This window comes from Fundulus heteroclitus, chromosome 18, assembly GCF_011125445.2.
Source record: "Fundulus heteroclitus isolate FHET01 chromosome 18, MU-UCD_Fhet_4.1, whole genome shotgun sequence".
In the NCBI taxonomy this organism is placed as follows: Eukaryota; Metazoa; Chordata; class Actinopteri; order Cyprinodontiformes; family Fundulidae; genus Fundulus; species Fundulus heteroclitus.
Genome location: NC_046378.1, coordinates 2149122 through 2170601, shown reverse-complemented (window position 1 = coordinate 2170601; position 21480 = coordinate 2149122). Strand labels below are relative to the sequence as shown.

Here is a 21480-nt window from a genome sequence, read left to right as displayed (position 1 = left end):
GTCCATCCATAGCTACGCCCCTGGTCCAGGGATTGATAGAAAAGCTACAGTGTAAACAGTAAATGTTTGAGTTGGGAAGGGAAAATTAACAGCCTAAAGAAAAATGACGTTTGTGAATTGCTGTTCCACTTTATTAGGTACACTGCTGGTACCAGGCTGGACGTGGGTTTGTCTTGAAAAACCGCCGTAATTCTCCATGGCTAAGATTTATCAAGCTGTGATACACTTTCCTCAGAGCGCCTGGTCCATATTGACATGATTGCATCACAGATTTGTCAGCTACACAGTGGGAATCTCTTCCACCACATACCCAGGATGCTCTTCTGGACAGATCTGGTACTGGAGGCCACTGGACCCGGTCATCTTCAGGAGCAGTGTGGGATGATCTGATCATTGTGAGGCAGCCATCAGACGGGGACATTGTTTTATGACCCTGGCTCAAAGGCTGCAACAAGGTGCAGAAGGTTCAGGACAGGATCAGCAACCATTCCCCAGAAGGCTGTGGTGTTTAACTGATGCTCAGCTGGTTCTTATTCCCCACACCATCACACCTCACCATCGCCTGACGGGTCGATACAAGTCAGGATGGAGCCGGTCCACACTCGGTTCTGACTCCGTCGTTGCCATGGAGACAGCGTTTTGATTGTTATCTCAGATAACATCAAAACCATCTGAAGACTAAATTAAGCTGCATCTAGCCAAAGCAACCTTTACGCTGCTGGACCGTCCATGTCCCTTAATATTAGATTTAACGTCTATCGCTGCGTCTATGACGAGGATTTTACTGGGAAAAATCATCATCTGGCTAAGTAAAAACAAAGAGCACACCACGAGATCAACTCCACTAGAAAATAACATTTATTTCCCTAGATTTCAGTTTTTACAGCTTTTTCTCCAAACTCGATGCATCTCGTGGTTTTTGTAAGGATCTTCAGGATGTCGTCAGCAGCAGAAAACCGAGCGTGTGATCAAGCTGCAGACGACACGAGCTGAGCGATCTTCTGCTGCAGCACGGCCTTCATATGCTGGTCGCTCAGGTTGTCTGTGATGGTGGAGAAGAAGTGGCGGGTGTTGTCGCTGTCCACGTGGCTGCAGCTGTCTGGGAACGCCGCCATGATGGCCTCGTAGTGACTGAGGATCTCCAGGCTGCACAGGAACAGAGGCTCCGACTGGCCTCCTGGCATCATCACCTGGAACAGACAGGAGGCGCGGTCTGAAGTACAGCTGCACTATAAAACCACAAAGGACGCCTCGGATGTGATAATATTTCAGACGTCACGCATTAAAACTCCAATAGCCAAATATATATGTGGCCACTTGAATGGCCTTTCAGTGTGTGACGTACAGCTCTGACCTGGACCCTAAAGCTCAGTGACTGTGTTGGTGGGAGGTTATGATGATGGAAAAGAAAGATGAGGAGGAGAATGTGGGTTAATCTCAGTCATTATCGCAATATTCAACAATTAAAGCCCAACGTCATGTTTTGTCTAACATTGTACAGCTCTAGAAGTAGAACCTCCTTTCTGGAACCTACGGATGCGGATAAATGTGTCGGCCACCTGGTAAAGATGAGGGATTTAATGTTGCACTGAAGTTAAACAAACAAACAAACAAACAAACAAACAAAAAAAAAAGAGTTTAGTCCAATCCACGTTTAGGTTTATAGTTGGGCATTTTTTCCTCTTCTTTTTCAGCCTCAGGGTCAAACATCCTGATGGCCTCAAACTGTAGCCTGAGCCTAGTGGTTGTTATCCTAGAGACCACTCCCTCTGCGCTGGCTCTGTGACACTGAGGCTTGGAGACCCCCCCCCTGGGTTCATGGTGGCAAAACTAGTTCTCCAACCTAGAGCCGGTGGGTCAAAGAAATGTACCTCTGTGTCGCATCATATTTATTCCCCACAATTATTAATTAGTGGTTCCTGGACACCCTGATCAACTTAAAAATAAAAATAGCTTTAAAGTGGTTCTTTCTAGTGGCATCACTGGTGATCTTATTAAAAACAACTGCATATTAGCACTAAAATTAAAGGTTGGGTTTTTACATGCTCTATCATACGAGTTTTGAGCTGAAATCCTTTCCAGGCTGTTTACAGCAGCGCGCCTCCTTCAGAGAGCATTTATTGCAGCGACTGCTGACTGAGGGAAGGTGCACATGTCCCAGTATGATCATTTATCTCCTACCTGGATGTGCTGGACATGGCAGAAGAGCTGGCTGAGGACAAAGAGCACCTCCTGGCTGGGAGCTGTGTGCGCCTCCTCCTCCACGGCAGCGTCGCCCGATTCCTCAGGAGAGTCCTCTGCATCTTTCCCAGGACCTTCCTCCGTCTCTGTGGAAGGCTCGGGGTCTCTGGGATCAGGACCTTTGGGCGGAGCATGAAGCGGCAGCTTGGCTTTCACGCAGCTCATCATGCTCCTCACAGCGTGGGCGTACAGCCTGCAGACGTGAGCCCAGCCGTCAGGGGACAGCCAGGAGGAGCAGCTGGAGCCGCAGAGCAGCTGAAGAACTCGCAGCAGGAGGACGGACAGGCGCAGCTCGCAGGAGAACCGCCTCAGGTCCAGGAGGGGCAGGTAGTCCACGTACTCCAGAGAGAAGGGGACGCTGAGGCGAGCCGACGCCATCAGCTCCCGCAGGACCCCCAGCAGCCGCGCCCACTGGGAGACGGAGCACCAGGGGAGGGTCTGCGTCAGCGCCACCAGCAGGCCTTTGCTAAACATGGCCACGTGGTCGGGCCGGCGGCGGTCCAGAGAGAGGCCCGACAGCATGGTGGAGCGCAGGGAGTCGGACAGGGAGCAGCACTCCATCCAGGCTAACAGACCCGTGCCCTGGCCGTACTCAGGGAGGTCCAGGCCGGACCACTCCTGCAGGGGGAGGGGGGGACAGAATACAGAATGGAGACAATGAAAGGCAGCATTAGCTCACTATCCACTAGTCAAAACCAAGGGATGCAGAACCCCGTCTCTAATGCTCCATCACACTCGTCTCTGCTCCACACTGCAAAAACAGAACTAGAAATAAGTGAAATGTTCTTAAAATAAGTGTATTTGTCTTTCATTTGAGCAGGTAAATACGATTATCTGCCAATGGAAAAGGACTTTTGCACTTAAAATAGGAACAACTCATCTCCATCATCTTATTTCAAGTGCAGGATGTCTAATTATCTTATTTTAGGGGTCAAAATGCTCATTCCATTGGCAGATAATTCATTTTACCTACTCAAATCAAGGATAAATACACTACCTTTAAGAACATTTTACTTATTTTTAGATCAATTTATGCAGTGCACTGTACTCCTCCATCCAGCCGCGTGACGCAGCCCCCCCGCCCTACGGTAGTAGCGCGCACGCCTGATGGTCCTACCTGTTCAGGGAGCTCGCACACCTCCAGCAAGGAGGAGGGCACCTCGTTTTTAAAATGCTGTCCCCACACCGGCTTCAGGTGGAGGCGGACGGTCCAGTCCAGCTCCTCGGCCTTGTTGTAGAGCCAGAACAGGGCCCTGGACCAGCTGCTGGGGGCTGCCTCCACCTCCGCCCCCACCACCTGGCCCAGGGTGGTCAGCACCGACACCAGCAGCTCCTTGGTGTCCATGGAGCGCAGGTGGACGGCGCCCTCTGGTGGCTCCTCCCAACACCTGTCACGTCAGAGGAGTTTGTGATGAACCGGCAGGTAGAGACAGTTATGAGGGGGTAACATTGAATGTGGACACACACACACACCTGTACGCCTGGCAGTAAAGCTGGGCCAGGACAAAGAGGAGGGGGAAGGGGGAGCAGCCCAACACCCAGTGAGGGGAAGGAGCTCCTTCCACAGCCAGAGCAGCGTGGAGGAGCTGCAGGCTGAACTCTGGGTCTACGCCGTGGTCACCTGGAGACGCAGGGAGACGTTACTGAGCACCAGGTCCAGCTCCAGACGCCGATAGACGTAACAAAGTCAACGACGCTACACAGAAGCCAGAGCCTGTTAAATCACAGCGCTGAGCTTTTCCACATTTTGTCACATTACAGCCACAACGCTCAGTGAGTATAGTCTGAAATTCCTGTAATACACAAACACAGAGAGCGCAGCCTTGGGGCTGGCAGATAAAATGATGCTGATGCGTGTTTTCTAAAGAGTGCTTTTATATTCAGCCTCCCTGAATATAAAGCAGTTCCTACAGCAGCAGATGCTCTACATCGTCCCATAGCAGCCCTGTTTACTGCCCTTATCCTGCTGGAAGATGAAGCTCCATCTTTCTTCCAGGATTCTCCCCATCTTTCCTGGTCCCGGCTGACTTAAAGCCTCCCTACAGCCTGAAGAAGCAGCGGAAGCAGCAGGTCTTCTTCGTCTCGCTCTTCGGTGACAGCCAGTCATCGGCCGTGCCATCTAACATCCACCTGAGCCGGAGATCTCTGCAGCTCCTCCACAGTTGGCTGCTTGTCTGACTACCAGACGGCCGTGTCTCGCTAGGTTTGCTGTAGCGCTGCACTCTGTGTCCAGATGCTGGAGGCCCTGAGATGTTATTATTGCATCACCTAACGCTGCTCTGAACGTCTCTCAGATTAAACCCATGGAAGCTTGTGGCTGTAATGTGACAAACCAGGAGGCATGACTGCTTCTACGTGGAGCAACATGTTTTCCAGAGGTCAGAACAACAAGACGCAGCGGCAGCCTCACCCACAGCGGAGAGGCTGGGAAGGACGAAGGTGTTGACCACCATCTGAGGCGACAGCAAGCTTCGCTTCTGCTCCTCCTCTGTTGTCCCGTACGGCGCCATCAGCAGAGCCAGGAACTGCAGCAGCTGCTGCGTTTCATTGGCCGACATGGCTTTGCTCCCCATCGCCTCCTGCAAACACCTGCAGAGCAGACCGCCCCCGCTTTGAGGACCCCCGCTGTGGTCTTCAGCTTCTCCCTGGTGTCCTCCTGCCCCCTGAGCGAGGAGTCCAGGCAGCTGCTGCAGGATCCTGGCCATCAGAGACACGCAGCCCCGGTTGAAGAGAGCCGAGTGGCAGCAGGACCTCAGAGCCGCCTCCGGGTTCTGAAAGGCCACTCTGGCTACCAAGGAGGCGGCGGTGGTCAGGTTGCCCTGCGACGCCGCTGCCGAGGCTCCGCCCCCTCCTTGGATGATGCAGTTGAAGGCCATGTTGAGCTCCTGCTCGAAGCCCTCCGTCACAGCGGGGGGGACGGGGCGGCCGAAGAAGCCCCTGCTGGAGGACGCCAGCATGGCCGCCAGCGCCCGGTTCTTGTCCTCTAAAGAGAGCGCGGAGAAAACGTCGGCGGTGATCTTCATCAGCTTCCTGCAGCGACCCACGTCTGGGCTGTCGGCGTGCAGGAGGCTCATGAGGGTGGAGGAGAGGCCGCGGAGGCTGGGGGGCCGCCGGAAGGCCGCCTGGTTCTCCTCCAGGCAGCGGACCCAGCCGTCGGAGCGCGCCCAGGACGCCTGGCCCGCCAACAGCTCGGCGAAGTCCTGGTAGTCCTGCAGGCGGTGAGCGACGATGGCGGCCGTCACCCCAGCCTGCATCTCAGGAGCCTCCTGAGCGGCGGGGAGATCCAGCGACCGGAGCAGATCCCTGAGCGGGACCTCCTCCGTCGCAGCCTCAGGAGCTGCGGCCAGAGCCGGCAGGACTCTCCGGACGCTCCGCTGCAGCAGGAAGCCGGGGTAACACGGCGTCGGAGGCTCGCCCGCCGTCAGGAGACCTCCGTCTTTCCAACGCCGGGCGAGATCCGTTATGATCCTCAGAGCTTCAGGCAGCTCCATGCTGCTGGGCTCAAACTGAGACGGAGACAGAGAAGCGCTAAGGTCTCTCTGAGCGTCCTGGATGAGTTCAGGGCAGAGCGTCTGACTCCCTCCTCTGCAGCAGACCGCCATACACAGGAAGTCCAGCTTCTCTGGGAGAGGAGCGACCACTTCCTGTTTTATCAGGAAGGACGTGTACACAGCATCCAGAGACACGGATAAGGCCTGGAAGCACGCGTCTGCGGAACAGAGCAGGTCGCCCATGTCTCTCAGCGCGTGGAGGAGAACCTGCAGGACGTCGGTGTCTGCAGAGTCCAGCTTCAGCCTCTTGGCGGCGTGAGGAGCCAGACCGGGGGCGTCCGAGGCCAGGCGGGCGAACCGCTCGGCAAACATCGTCTCCATGCTCCCTTCGCTCCCTGCGTCCACTTCCCCTCTGCCTCTCCACAGCTCCCACCACACCTCCAGGAAAAAACGGACGTCTTCCTCCCCGGCCGGCTCGCTCCCGACGTGCTCGGCCAGCCGCCGCAGCTCGGCGGCGATCCGAGGCCGCGGCAGGCGGAGGAGGAGCCGGGCGAAGGGGCGCGCAGCCGCGGCCGACTTCACCAGCTCCAGCAGGACCACGTGGTTGAGCTCGGGGAGGCCGTTCTGGAGGGGGAAGAAGGCGTTCTCTCTCCACGCCGTTTCCACGTCCTCCTCGGCTTCCCTGCTCAGCAGCTTCAGCCACACGACGCCGACCACCCTCTTCTTCAGCGCTGAAGCCCGGAGGCTGCTGGGCCCACCGCCGCCTTCATCCGGGCCGCAGATTTCCCGGAGCGCCTGCAGCACGGGGCGCCCGACGCGGCTCCAGTCGGCCTTGCGGATGGAGGCCAGGGAGGAAGGGAGGCACAGCTTCTCCGCCTGGAGGAAAGCTCCCTGGAGGACGGCCGCATCTGGAAGAAGAGCAGAGCATCGTGAGCCTGGAGGACACCTGAGACCTGGAGTCTGCCTTTTCTCTAAAATACCTGATCTGTGAGAAAAACAACAAAACATCAACAAGATCCAATTGTTTTAAATAATTTTTTTTTATAAAAGTTAAATTTGCTGCTGCTAAAACAACATCAACATTTTAATGTTATCCATAATTGATGTATTTATTAACATCCATACATACATACATACAGATCATACATAGCTTCTAAATTTAGCTCTAGTTTTTGATGGATCGTCATCCCACTTTATCCTTTGGCTCCTTCTAGACAGCAGCATAAATGCAGCCAGCTAATTGGTTAATTGGGCGATCTGCTGAGCTAATCAGCAGACAATGCTACTTTAATAAGAGTGATTGGTGGCACTCCTGTAGTTCCCCCAGCATGACCATCACCACACAATCTACATCCTAACAGCTAAATGTGTCTTTTCGTTGTAAAGACCAACATGAGCAGCAGTCCTCTTCCTGCCAGCGTGCAGCTTTTCATGAACCAATGAAGGAAAAACATGCCAGCGCTGATGGCTCTAAACACGTTTTATTTAGCCAGGCTAAAGGCAAAAATGGCTGTCTGGATTGAAAATGTTGCAGACCCCTGCAGTAGGAGGAGATCCAGAACTCACTGGAGAGACAACGTTTCCCACCTGGAGGACCCTCCCTAGGACCCTCACTATGAGCTGGAGGATGTTGGTGGGGACAGAGATGTCTGGGTTTTTAATGTCCCATCATCTTTGTTATGGGGGGGGGGGGGCAAGCTAGTATCCATGTTCATAAATCACGAGTCATAAAAATGCTCAAATAAGACATAATGTAATTTTAATGTTGCTTTCCGACACATGCATTGGACCCATTTCCATGTATTTGGGGTTCTGGCCTGTTGACGCCTACAGAACTGCTAGAGTGTCAAACCAAAACCATCCTGAGACCTCCTGCCTATATGTGTGATATTATGCAGTCTTATGGCCAAGGTGCTTCACAGCACACCAGAGGCTATCCCCCCAGACACGCCACTAAAAAGTGTGAATTTACCTCTGTCCATGATGAGCGCCATGGCGGCGGAGCGCGGATAAAAGCAGCCCAGTCGGTCCAGACGGCGTCAGAAGCGGTACCGGCGGTTCTCTGGGTCAGACTGAGAAGTAACAGCTGCTGCTCACTTTGAAGGGAACATCTCTTCAGCTGCATGCTTCACTTCAAGACTCACGCGCTTCCGCTTCAACGTCGGCGGCAGCGGTCAGACGTAATCACAGCGACGCCTCTGGACAACGTCGGTACTGCCGCTCAGGTAGCGTCATCGAAATAAAAACTTTAAAAAAGTCCGGTTCTTGTACGAGAACCACTTGTTTGTTTTTTTCTTTTCATCTGTCTCATATTTACTTAAATATTTTGTAATTTCTTGTTTTCGTGTGGCTGTCAGGTGACGCAAGCTGCAGGCAAAGCCGGTTCTTTTTCCTAGAAAATGAAAGCGAAAGCATCCTGGGACACTTGATACAGCTCAAACTAGACGGAGAGTCAAAGTGGACACCAGCAAAGAAGCACCATGGCTCTGCTGCTGAAGGTTTTCCTATACTGTATGGTAACGGCTGGTAAGTTGACTTAATGTTGGTGTTCAGGAGTCATTTTGTGTGGAGGAGAATGTTGAATGTGCGTCGTGTTGCTGTCCACTCCGCAGGGGTGCACTGCGTCCACCCGCTGCAATGGCTGCCCTGTCAGTTCACAGACGAGCATGTGAGCCTCAACAGTGAGGGACACATTGAGACTCAGCTCATCCACAGAGAGGCCATGCTGCAGTTTGGTCAAAAAGGGGACGCTCCTGTTAATCCACACGCCGTCACCTTCTTGATCACTGGTAAGTTGTTACTTACCTGGAACAGAAGCCAGGGAAATGCAGCTGGAGACTGTTTTCATTTCAGTTTTATCCATGCTTGTGAAGGATCCAAGGTGGACCTGCGGCGGTACCTGGATGGCGTGGAAGCAGATCAGTTGGAATGTGAGGTGCGCAGGTACAGCACAGAGGGCATCCATATCCACTGGCCCAGCCAGGAGGCCAAGGACTACAACCGGTGGTTCACCTGCACCGTCAAGCAGGACAAGGGTCTGTTCACAGTCACGGCCTTCCTCAGACACCCGTCTGACCAGCCTCCACCAGGACAGCAGGACTACCGCAGCTGGCCGGCCATCGCTGACACCGAGATCCTCACTACGTCTGGTAAACTTCAGCAGATCCTGTAGTTTGAGCCTTGAAAAAGTATTCACACCCCTTCAACGTTTTCACATTGTGTCAAAACAAACCTTTACGTCTTCAATTGGGACTTTATCGTCACACATCATCACAAAGTAATGCGTGATTGTGAATCGGAAGGAGACCGATATCAGATCTAAAAAAAAAAAATCTAAGGATAAAAATCTTAAAAATTCCAGTCAAGGTTCAACCTCCCTGAAAAAGACCGCTTCAAGTCTTTTTGTGGGGCACGTCTTTAAAAATGTAGGCTTAATATGATTTTTCTCTTCACTTAAAGCTTGACTTGCTGCCTTTGACTTCGCTCCATACATAAGGAGATCAACCTAAGGCTCAAGATCCTACCCTTAGAACTATCAGGTCACCCTGAGAGGTTTATCGGCCTGATTTATATTTGTTTTTGTTGTTTATGGATGGAGTTGATACAGAGAAGCTGTAGCTATGCACTCCTAGGTCTGACCATCTTGATGGCACCTAAATGAAAGAAGAAGAGATGTGTTGTATTTATATAATGGAAGATTTTGTCCTCTGACGTGCTTAAACAGAATCAGGAATGTTTTAAAGAGGAACATTGTGATGAGTTAACTCCCTTATGGCCAAAATCATATAAAGATGACCTGAATCTTTTTTGATTTTATGGTTGTAGAATTATCAAAAAATAGGGCTGTGTTAAAAAAAAAATCGATTTTCCAACTCGGAATCAATTCCCATATTAATTCCTAAAGATCAATTCATATAATCAAAGACTGATTTAAAAAAATGTTTTCCACTGTGAACTTAAATCTGCGAGCCTGCATGTCTGGCTCACACATGTCATATTTTAATGTCGTATTTTTAGTAATGCATCAGGTTAGTGTCCAAATAGCAGCTGTAGACATCTCTGTCTCAATATTCAGGGAGAGAATTTGGTCCTTACAGCCGCCATTAACCACCATTACTCTATCAAGTTGCTGTTGAATGTTAATATAATACTATTATCAATATGCTGCATAACTATGCAGTCATGTAATTCAGATAACAGCTAAAAAATGTTTTAATACCAGCAATCAAACTTGTGATCAGATTAAAAAGAATTGATTCCAAATCTTGAGAATTAGAATCGAAGCGATTCTTGAAATTTGAGTCGATACCCAGCCCAACTGCAGAGATGTGATGAGTTAGAGCTTTTTACCAAGACAACTACAACTTTCATTATTAGACAATAATCACTATTGTGGGGTTTTGACTGTGTTATAATCGTTTAATGAGCTAACTGAGAATTACTCATATCATATCCCCTCTACTCTGACTATTCAAATCAATTCAATTCAATTTTATTTCTATAGAGCCAATTCATGAAACATGTCATCTCAAGGCACTTTACAAAGTCAAATTCAATCATATTATAGATGTTAATAAGAGGGTTAAAAATCACGGTCGTTACCAATGAAGTCCAAATGGAGCAGCCTCTGAACAAAATGTCACTTTTTGTTTTCTGTTGATAAAAGCAGTAAAATACGTGCATCAGAGGAGCTGTCCTGGAAATTCAACTGTTTTCAAGTCCAGTTTATGTGAACAAAGACAAGAGGAGAGAATACATCAGTTGCTAGACAATGGGATAATCCACATGCTAATTTGTAAATGACAGTATGAAGTTTTTTTTTTTCTAAAATTGAATTCAAAGAAAACAAATTGAATTACTTGAGAGGTAAGTCAAGTTGGAGCTGTGAAACCTAAAATATTTAGGAGGTGAAGCATAATGCTGCCACAACCATATGTGTTCAGGGCAACGGCAGCAGGCGGGGATGCATGAAAATGGCTGTGCCCCCCCCCCGAGCCCAGCATTTCTGAGGATTATATATTAATATTTTGTGATAAGTTGTTAATCTGATCCAAAATCAGGTCAAATGCCTTTCATGGCTGCTCTGTGAGCTCTCACGTCTATCAAACTGGCCCTGGATCTGCGGCCCACGTTTGGTAGGAAAAAAAAAACATTCCCACGTACCTGCGGCTCCTTTCTCGTGGAATTTGATTGGTTGGATTCCAAACTTTGCGTCACTGGGGCTGCTGATCAGGCTCTAGCTCCTTGCCACTGGGAGGAGGGAACAAAATTGGCCGCTTTATTATACCTACCCGCTCCACCATAACCTGACAATGTGTCAAAAGAGAGAAAAAGAAAATAAACGGTTATTTGTGCACACGCGGCACCTGGTCGCGTACAGGCTGGGATGGACTGGCGGTCCAGGGTGTCAACTCATTTCAGAACAGGCGCAGAGCCAAGAGGGGAGCCTGGTGCACACAGCAGGAGGTGGCACAACTATGGCTGAAGTTAGCAGTACAACCTGAATGCTGACCCTGAGTGGGCTGATTGTAAGTTAATGCTTATCACTTATAAAAACAATTTTAAACATGTTATCATGGTTACATAATGGCAATAAAAAGCCTTGGTTTGTATATTCACTCAGCAAGAAATGAAGTGGAGGTTTACTCTAATAAGCATCAGCAGGGTCCTCTGAGGAACAGAGAGTAGAGGGACTTTCAGCTGATATACAGGTAGACCTAAAAGCTCTGGCTATAGAAAACAACAGGAACCCTCTCTGGGAGCTTCTAGCTGGATTTGCATCAAGGCATGAAAATGACATGGTGCTTGGTTTGATTAAATTCAAAGCATTTATTCCTAAAATATCTAAAAAAATACTGAAAGGTCATTTAGATCACCATATTACTTTTCATTCCTGCAGCCGGTCCAATTCTCTGCTGACAGAAAGTTGACCTGGCAAGACTGCTGAAACCCTGGAACGCAGTGCTGAGCGTTTCACAGAGATCCCTTTCCCCCTCTGTTGTCACTAGGGCTGAACGATTTTGGAAAATAATCTAATTGCGATTTTTTTTCTTAATATTGCGATTTAATGCAATTTTTTCCCCAGTTTAATTTATCATGTCTTTTTAAACATATACAAACAACAAATCAATTTGTTTCCTCGCTGTGCAGATTAGTTGCTAAAACACCCACAGCATCTAAACTCAGAGCAGAAATTATTGCGTTCTGCCAATGATATATTTCAACCAAAATTGCAATTTTGACTTTTCTCTGCATTAACCACAAGCAACAAAAATGGCCTCTAAATAAAGATGTTTGTAAAGAAAGACTATTTAAAACAAGAACTTTTAATGTTTCTATTAATCAGAATATTGTTCAAGAGAACAACTTTTAATTGAGTTGGACATCAATCCTTGTTGAACATAAAGTGCAACCATTTTATGTTGCACTTTATGTTCAACCATATATTGTTGCATATAAATGTAAAACATTTATATGCAACACCACACTCCATCTAGATCTGCAGCCATAGAAAGCATTTTAGAGGCACAATCCAGGTGAACTACTCTAAAATATGTCAATAATGAACGATTAAACTAAATGGAGGGCTAGTGACCACCCAGTAGAGAGAAGACGCTTATATTAATATGAGATAACTTTTGTTTTTGTTCCGATAATGGGATACTTTTCTTGGTATTTCCACAAAACCACAGAAAGCCTGCTTATCATGGGGACCACAGTTCTCAGCTTTCATATTAAAATACTGATCAAGGTCATTTAACAGACAACAAAGTCTGACTATAGTCTATTAAACAGCACCTTAAATCCCAAATAGTTGATTTAAAGACTAATTAACCACCAAAGCAAATATAGTTTAATCTGCCTCAGCATTCACACCACTGACAGCTGACTTTTGCTTTGGCTATTCTTTGTTAAGGACCTGCACATTTAATCTAACTTAGAATACAATACTATATCCCTATTTGGTTCTTCAGGTGCTATAACTGCACAGAATTAAGGATTGCATGTGCTAAATAATCACTATTGCAGTACAGACCAAAGTAACTGTGATTCCGACCCACTGTGTGTTTTAAGGGGTTGTTTTTAGGTCAGGTGTGTGGAGGCAAACAGCAATGAATGGGTGACTAACAGGCCTCTTCAGCCCTCGAGGTCATGCAGTCATGTGATCCAGGTGTGCGGGAGGCAGGGAAAGCCCTAAAACAGGCAGGATGGTGGGTCCTGAGGGCCAGGGTGGGGCCAGAAGTGAAGACTTAGCAAAGTCTTAGCAGAAATAACTAATACAATGCTGCATCAACTGACCAGAAACACGCCGTCATAGTGTCAAGTTTTTGCTTTGTTTTAGTTTTTTTGTCTATTTCCCCAGGTTGTGCATGTCCTCCAAAGTGGAAGGAAAATAATTTGTAGATTTTGGTGACAGATATCCAAAGTCAACCAAGTCACTGGTGAAGAAGGCACAGAACCGCTTTTCCTTCCTGTGGAGTAAGGTTATAGGCCGAAAACGCATTGTCCTTTGTTATAGCACCCCCTAGTTGTTGTGCTGAATTTCTGGGTTTGAGTAGCGGTGCACATTCTGTACTTGGATACCTGATTCAATCGATTCGTTACTAGTCCGAATAGGCCGCACAACGCGTTTTAACGGAGAATAATAATAATAATAATAATAATAATAATAATAATAATAATAATAATAATAATAATAATAATAATTTAAAAACACAAAAAACAATAGGGTTTTCTGCTCACAGAGCAGACGAACAGCTATGTGTTGCATAGCCTGTTCTTTCTGCACTGCAGGCTTGGAACCCTAATAAAACACATACTATTTTATGTAGACAGTATTAGTAACTGAAATATTAATACTGATAACAAGACAAAAGATGAGGGTCCAAGGAAGGCCCTGGATGATATTCTATGTTATATTTTCCATTCTGATAAAGAGGTTTTCTGTAGTTTGTTTCGCTTTAGTTTTAGCTTCTTGCTCGATATTTGTTGAATCATTAAAAGCAGTTAGTTAGCACTCAGTAGCACGCATTTCACAGTTTTTACCCAGTATATCCTGGGATCAGTAAATACTTTACATCTGTATTACTATTAAGTGTTGTGTCAAATTTCATTGGACGCTCGTATAAAAACTCTGGCCTGCCTATGCACCCACTCCTAATTCTCTGGTGCCACCGCTGCTTTAGGGTGATGTGTAGTTTTAGAGTTTCTACACATTTAGTGTTCTGCTAACCATGATCTGACCAGAACACCGTCTTCCCCATGTTTGTTGTGTCCTTGCCTCCACGTGGCTTTTGACAAGCTACTACGGCACTTAGTGTCACTTGCTTTCAACCAAGTTTTTTATTTTTATTTTTTTTATTTTACCTCATCCCTCTCCCAGCATTGTGTTGTGCACAAGCAATGTTCCCCCTGCAGACAAATTCTCCCACCTGAGCTGTGGATCTCTGCAGCTCCTCCAGAGTCACCATGGGCCTTTTGGATGCTGCTCTGATTTTATGTTGTCCTTGCCCAGCATTTCAGTTTTAAAAACCGGTCCTTTTCTTTCCATTGGACAGTTATTCCGCATTTGTCTTGCTCAATGGCGTAAAATTCCCATCAACTACATTAAAGTTTGACGTGACAAGATCTGAAAAAGTTTTAGGCATATGAATACTTTTGAAATGAGGAAAGTCTTACGCTGTAAAATCCCTTCTCACTCGGCACTTATTAACCATGTGGTTAACCCTTTGTCCCACAGTTGCCATGGTCACCAAGACACAAACTCCGTCTGTGAAAGCCACCCTGAGCTCAGAGCAGAGGCTCCACTGCCTGTTCGCCATTGACCACCGCGGGGCCAACGTCACCGTGGAGTGGTACTGGCAACAGCGCGGAGAGAGGAAGAAGCTCTTCAGCCACACCAGCCGCACACGGCAGACCCAGGGCTCCGGCGTGGCGCTGAAGGCCCTCGCAGGAGGAGACGCCTCCTACACACTCCCCTTCACCAAGATGAGCAGTGAAGGAACGTACATTTGCTCCGTGCTAGTTAATCCGCTGTTTGGGAGTCAGGACGTGATTCTGCACATTGAAGGTGAGAGCGTGCGCGTCGTCCATAAATATCCTCTTTTTATTCAAAAGTTTCAATCGAAACTCTAAAATGACCTTTGGCCTGGTGAGTTATGTTATTAAATGCTTATCGAAGACCGGATCGCGAGAGAAAAGGGTCCAGGACAGAAACCCAGACATTCCTCTCCAGCCTAGAAGTTTTATAGTTTTGTATATCTACCATGGGCTCTCCTCCCTGGTGGATGCTCCCTGAGAACTGGCATCAGATACCAGAACCACCTCCACTGATGCGGAGGAGTGGCAGCTGTTCTCCAAGTTACTCCTGGAAGATGAAGTTGATATTTGCCCGGTATTGCATCAGTTTCTACATTCAGAGCTGACCATATGTGTCCCCCATCTCCTCCCTCAGAGCCCCCCCGCGTCTCCCTGAACGTGGCACCCGTTCTGTCCGTGTCGGACGGCGCCGAACGCAAGATTGTCTGCGAGGCGGAGAGGTACTACCCTCTGGACGTGGAGATAAACTGGTACGAGCAGGACCCAGCTGTGGCGGGTCAGCGGGTCGGGGCCCCGCTCCCTAAGACGCTGCAGAACGTCCTGCTCTCCAGCCACAAGCACAACCAGGACATGACCTACTCGGTGTCGGCCTTCTTCTACCTCCAGGCTTCGCCGCAAGCTTCAGGAAAGCAGTTCACCTGCAGCGTCTCCCATAAGTCCCTGAGAGTGCCCATCAAGAAGAGCTTCATCCTGCAGGTTGAAGGTGAGAGCGGGTCTTAGTAGCTGTGCTTGCAGAACCGGGACCCGGCGCCAAGTGTCAGCAGAGGTTCACATATGCGGTTTGTGTTCCCCGAGCAGAGCCGAGCAGCTGGATGTTTTACCTTTTTATATTCTCCGTCATGGTTATCCTGATCGTTGTTCTGGTTAGGATGCTGCCTGCGCTGCTCTCAGGTGACTCATAACCTCAAAATACTGCAAGTATGAAACCGTGTGAATCTGATTACCTAAAGGGTGACTGTGTTTTTCTTCCTCCACAGCGAATAAAAAGTCTAAGCAGGTAAGTTAATGTTGAATCTGAATGTCTTTTCACTAAGCCAGCAGTTTTAAGTAAAACTATTTTTTTTTTTATCTGCATGTTTTTTGTCTCTTTCTGGAGCAGAATAAACCCTACTGAGCAGCTGTGCACCACGAGGAGAATCAGCAGTACCAGCCAGGACTTTCTGACTCCTTCCTTCGTTTTGGATTTTAGGATGATTTGGGATTTCTGTGAAACTTGGATGTTCTATGTTGCACTGACTTTAATGTAATTTTAAGAGTGATTATTCCTGGGTAAGAAAACTTGATGAGCTAGAAGAGAAAAATGATCCAAGGTTGACAGTTTAATGTGTCCTTTGTTTGTGGAACCTTGGCGCATCGCTTCCTGCTCGCGCTCTGACTATCTGAGTGTCCACAGGGGAAGCTGGATTTGTTATCGGAGCTACAATGCCGTGGAATAGCATTCACACCCTTTGCTACATTACAGCCATAATGTCCCGCTATGTTATTGAAGTTTATGGGACAGAACCAACTCAAAGTTGATCATACATGTGAAGAAGAAGGAAAATGATGCACATATGTTTTATGACATGTTTACATGTAAAAATCTGAAAAGTGTGGCATGCATTTTTGTTGCACCCCACTGAGGGCATATTCTGCAGATCCACCTTTTGGTGCATTTACAGCTGGAAACCTTTAAGAGTGTCTACCAGCTTTCCCCATCTACAGACAAACCTTTGGCTAAGAATTCTTTGCTGCATAGTTCAAGCTCAGTTAAAGTCGAGGCAGAACATCTCAGCAACAGTGTTCAATTCTTAATTGGATTAAGGTCTGGACTTTGACTGGACCATTCACACTTGAACATGCTTTGTTTTTATTTGCTATTTGCTATTTATTTAACCAGGAAGTCACCATTGAGATCAAACATGAGCATCCACATAGACTATCCATCTTCCTATCAACTCTGACCCACTTCCATGTCCCTGCTGAAGAAAAGTCCCCACAGCATCATGCTGCCACCACCATGTTTCAGCATGGTTATAATCGGTTCACGTTGATCATCATCAGAGATTTTCAGCCACATGTTAGCCAGGAACTTAGGTTTGATCGGACCAAAGGACGGTCCTCCCTGTGATTGTTGTATACCCTGCAACTGTCCCGTCAGCAGATTCCATCACATGAGCCGTTGATCTCTGCAGATCCTCCAGAGCTTCTTACCATGAGCTTCTCTGCTGCTTTTCTGGTGAATGCTCTCCTGCCCTGTCTGACAGTTCAGGTAGACAGCCATGTATGGTTCATCCCTGATTGGTCTGCAGTGTTCCTTGGTCTTCGCTAACAAACCTCTGGGGCCTGGGTCAGAACAGAACAGCTGGATTTTATAGCAAGCCAACACATAGGGTGACTCTTTACAGCAACTGGTTTTACCAGATTTTAATCTAAGTAGAGGAGACTTAATTCACATAACTTTTTAGAATTTACTAATTTACTTTATGTTGGTTTGTTACAATAAACAAACAACCATACACACACACACAGCTAAAGGTAACCTAGAGTCAGCAGTTAACCTAACAAGCACGGTTTCAGACCATGAGACTGGAAGCAGAGTCCCCTACAGAGGTAGGAAGGCTGCTTTACTCCTCACTGCTTCATTCCAGCCCTAACAAGTTTCCTTTCTAACAGTTTTCTGTGGCTTACTCTTAACAGTAATGTTTTTCATTTTACTGAGGGCCCCTTCAGTAACGCCACGTTGGGTGCTGGTCATTATATCCCTTGACACTTTTTGCTTTTGGAGTGTGACTTGTTTTGAACCTGTTGGATGTCCTTTCCTGAATGCATCTAAATACTTGACCAGCATGGCGGCTCATTGTAAATTACTTGAAAGAGAAAAAAAATAAACTTTACTGTGTTTGTCGTTTTAAGAGATAGGACAAATTTAGGTAGATTGTAGAAAGCACAATCATTTATCTCTACTGTTTCTATAGTAAGGATGCTGCTTCAGTTATACTTTTATATTGGTCTCCAGCTCTCTCTGCTAAACTTGTGTGAGAACAACAAAACAGAAGACACCATGTGTTGATCAGTTCAAAGCAGCAGTTTTAATCCCAGGCTTGATTTGTCTACAGCAGCTCAGTAAAGATTTGGAACATAAATCTCAGTCAGTGAAAATTTCTAAAGGATTAACAAATGGATTCATTACACACTGTTATATCTTTCTTTTGTTGTTCTCTGTTGAACTTAATAATTAAGGTTTACAGATAAAGCCCACATTTATATTTCTCAGAAAAATGCTATAGTACAGAAGACCAATTCAAACAATTGTTATATAAATGCATTTTTCATTTACTGTATAGTACATGAATTTCTGCATCAATGCAGCGTAGAATGAAGACCGGCCTGCCACTCTGTGAGGTCCAGTTTGTTTCAGCGGTGGCCTTCAGCTTGTCTGCATCCATGGTTCTGGTGTCCCTTCCCTTCCTCTATGCTACTATAGCCCATGGTGTCTCTGTGGGGTTTAGGCCACTGCAACGCCATGGTCCCTCAACCAGCTTCTGGTACCTTTGGCAGAGTGGGTCAGTACCAAGTCCTACTGAAATCAGAACCTCTGCAAAGTTTGTCAGCAGAAGGAAGAACTCCAACATTTCCTGCCAGATGGTTGCATTGACTGAGGACTTCAGGAAACCCAGTGGACCAACCCTGGCCGATGGTACGGTACCCCAGACCTTCACTGACAGGAAACGTCACCCTGGAAACGTCTTCCTCCTGACTCTGGGATGTTGATTTCTAAATGAAATGCAACCTTTACTGTCATCTGTAAGGAGGACTCGTGACTGTTTTAGCCCAGGTTCTGGATGGATCCGTGTGTGGAGGCCATACAAAGCTCTGACTCCAGCCGCAGTCCACTTTCTGTATATCCAGATAAAGACTCCAGGGTTGACTTTGGTTCATAATCATCTTAATTGGATCAGTTTGTTTTGCCAAGTGCCTTGAGACATTTGCTGTAAATCTGTGCTTTATACTGTAAATAAACCAGAACTTAATTGTTGTAACACCTGTGCGCCTTTGTCTGTCAGACCTTCCACTCAAATTTCCATTAATATAGTTTGATAGAGCGCTCTGACTGGCCAGTTTCTTTAAATTGAGACAGACACTCTGCGGAATATCAATAACTGTCAGGGCAGCAGTCTTTTATCGTGGTTGTGTAAAATTTGTCCCAAACATTATTTTTCTTGGTTTATTTCATATTTTTAATTGACTGAAAAACACAGAAATTTGCAGCTTGTTCAAATGTACAGTAAATATTTAGAAATATAAAGAATCTCTTTATATGTATGAGTTTTGAATTGAATTACTGCAAAGATATACTAGTTTATTCTGATGCACCTTTAAGGTATTTCATTAGCATATGATCTACAATCCTTACTGGTCACTGTCTGGTTCTGTTTCTTTGAGGTTGCAGAACTCAGCATCGCCTCCGTCGCAGAAATAAAAGCAAAGTCCAGCATAGAGCGGCTGGGTGAAAGCGGTCTGGACTCTGTGGAGGAGAGTCATGGTGTCAGAGACATCATAGAAGGACAGAATACCTGCGCTGTGATCCAGGTACACTCCCACTCTGCCGGACTGAGGGCCTGAGACTCGGGTCTCCACTTTATTATGGGAGAAGGTGTAACCAGTCATACCCAGACCCAGACAGTTAAGGTCACAGCGTAATGCCCAAGACTTATCGTTGAACCCAAACATACATTCATGTGAACTCCCTGCTCTCCTGATGCTCCGGTATGCAACTGCTACGATGATTCCTATCCCGGCCCACTTAAACTCAAAGTAGCCTCGTCCTGTCAGGGCCTCCCTGCTCAGGGCCTGTCTGCATGAGGTGAATCTCTCAGGGTTGGGGGTGTAGGACTCCTCCTCATACCACACCATCGCTGCTCTGCTCTCTTTGCTCAGCAGCAGTGTTCTGAAAGCTGTGTTTGGATCCAGAGTGATTTCACAGGCATATTTCAGGAACTCAGCTCTGCTCTTTGGCTCTGGCTGGGAACTGGCCAACGAAGCGTCCACATCAGACGCCGTCGGCGAGATGTTCGTCCCCGTGTCTCTCAGGACGTCCTGCAGTTTGTCTCTGAGCTTGGACACAGCTGCTGTCACGTCCTGGAAGCGCGTCAGAGGACCGGCGCTGATGTCAGAGTCTGCAGACTCAGCGAAGGATGACAGTAAGGCGTAGTTTTGAAGGAACTGGATGTGATCCTCTGTGTGTGAGAGCTGCTTCAGCTCAGCGTCTTTCTTCTTCAGCTCAGCGATCTCCTGCTCCAGCTTCTCCTGGAGCTCTTTGACTCGTCTCACTCCAGTTTCCTGCTGGGATCTGATCTGCTGCTTCACCTCAGAGCGTCTTTTCTGGATGAGACGGATCAGCTCAGTGAAGATCTTCTCACTGTCCTCCACTGCTTTATCAGCAGAAAGACTGAAGTCCTCCACCTCCTGCTGGAGCCTTTTCATTTCCTTCTCCTTGTCCTGGATCTTCTGCAGGATTCTCTGGTGACTCTCCTCCAGCTCCTTCTGCTTCTCCATGCTCTCAGTTGCAGTTGGGACTGTTTCATGGCCTTTATGGTCATCCATGGTGCACAAAATGCAGATGCACTGCTGATCGGTGCGACAGAAAACCTTCATCACCTCGTCGTGACGGGAGCAGATGTTCTCCAGGAGCTTCTTGGTGGGCTTCACCAGCTTATGTTTCTGTAGCGGAGCGGATCTACGGTGAGGCTGCAGGTGTTCCTTACAGTAAGAAGCCAAGCAGACGAGACAGGACCTGATCGCCTTCCTCTTCCTCCCAGCGCACACATCACAGAACACATCTTCCGGTCCAGGGTGGAAGTGACCTGCAGGAGCCGCCTGGAGTCCACTCTCCTTCAGCTGCTCCACCAAAGCTGCTAACATAGTGTTATTAACCAGAGCAGGCCTTGGTGTGAAGGTCTGCCGACACTGAGGGCAGCTGCGACTTTTCCTCCCCTCTCCCCCTTCATCCCACAAACTGTGGATACAGCCCATACAGTAGCTGTGGCCACATGGAATAGTCACCGGAGCCTTCAGTAGGTCCAGACAGATGGAACAGGAGAAGGTCTCCACGTCCAGCTGAACGCTTCTCTGTGCCATTTCACCGACTTCTTCTTCTTCTTCGGATAGTTCTGGCGGTTGTCCTTCAACAAAATAGTGCACTACCGCACCGCTACCCGGTAGTACGAGCCGTACTAGCTGCTCCTTTGCGCACGCGCAAACAGAATAACTTCTGGGTCGCCATCGAATTTATTAGTTTAAAAAGGACCAGAAAAAAAAGGATTTCCATCCTTTCCTACAAAATTCCGTGGTTCACTGTATAATAACTGTCATTATTATGTGCGAAAAATGTATTGTATTAGAAAATAACTTGAGGGAGCTGTAACGTATGTATGGTGTCAAGGCGCCCCCTGGTGGACCCACAGACGATAGACGACCTTGTTGTTATCATAGACATAATATAAGAGTAGACGCGTCACTGGGCGGGTTCTGCCTATGCTGCGATGCGTCAGAGCGTCCGCCATCTTAAATGTGGCAAATCTGCAGTTACTCAGTCACTTAAACAGTATCAGAGGGACTTTAATCTCTGAATATACTTTGTAGTCGTAGTATATTTTTTGTAATATTA

General features: G+C 47.4%; 3 protein-coding genes across 3 annotated transcripts; 1 reads left to right on the top strand and 2 right to left on the bottom strand.

The window, feature by feature from the left end:
• Window positions 1–835: 835 nt before the first annotated feature.
• On the bottom strand, window positions 836–7889 carry gemin4 (gem (nuclear organelle) associated protein 4). Its single transcript, XM_012856557.3, has 6 exons — window positions 7705–7889; window positions 4652–6640; window positions 3715–3862; window positions 3359–3629; window positions 2182–2859; window positions 836–1190 (listed from the first exon to the last, which is right to left on the bottom strand). The coding sequence occupies exons 1-6, from the start codon at window positions 7724–7726 to the stop codon at window positions 969–971; spliced, it is 3330 nt and encodes a 1109-aa protein (XP_012712011.2). The 5' UTR covers window positions 7727–7889; the 3' UTR covers window positions 836–968.
• Window positions 7878–18849, top strand: dhrs13b.2 (dehydrogenase/reductase (SDR family) member 13b.2). Its single transcript, XM_012856561.3, has 9 exons — window positions 7878–7957; window positions 8090–8258; window positions 8345–8521; window positions 8606–8881; window positions 14473–14802; window positions 15187–15534; window positions 15630–15722; window positions 15809–15828; window positions 15931–18849. The coding sequence occupies exons 2-9, from the start codon at window positions 8213–8215 to the stop codon at window positions 15943–15945; spliced, it is 1305 nt and encodes a 434-aa protein (XP_012712015.2). The 5' UTR covers window positions 7878–7957; window positions 8090–8212; the 3' UTR covers window positions 15946–18849.
• LOC105920900 (tripartite motif-containing protein 16) lies at window positions 18055–21025 on the bottom strand. Its single transcript, XM_012856559.3, has one exon. The coding sequence runs from the start codon at window positions 20949–20951 to the stop codon at window positions 19224–19226; it is 1728 nt and encodes a 575-aa protein (XP_012712013.2). The 5' UTR covers window positions 20952–21025; the 3' UTR covers window positions 18055–19223.
• Window positions 21026–21480: the final 455 nt, after the last annotated feature.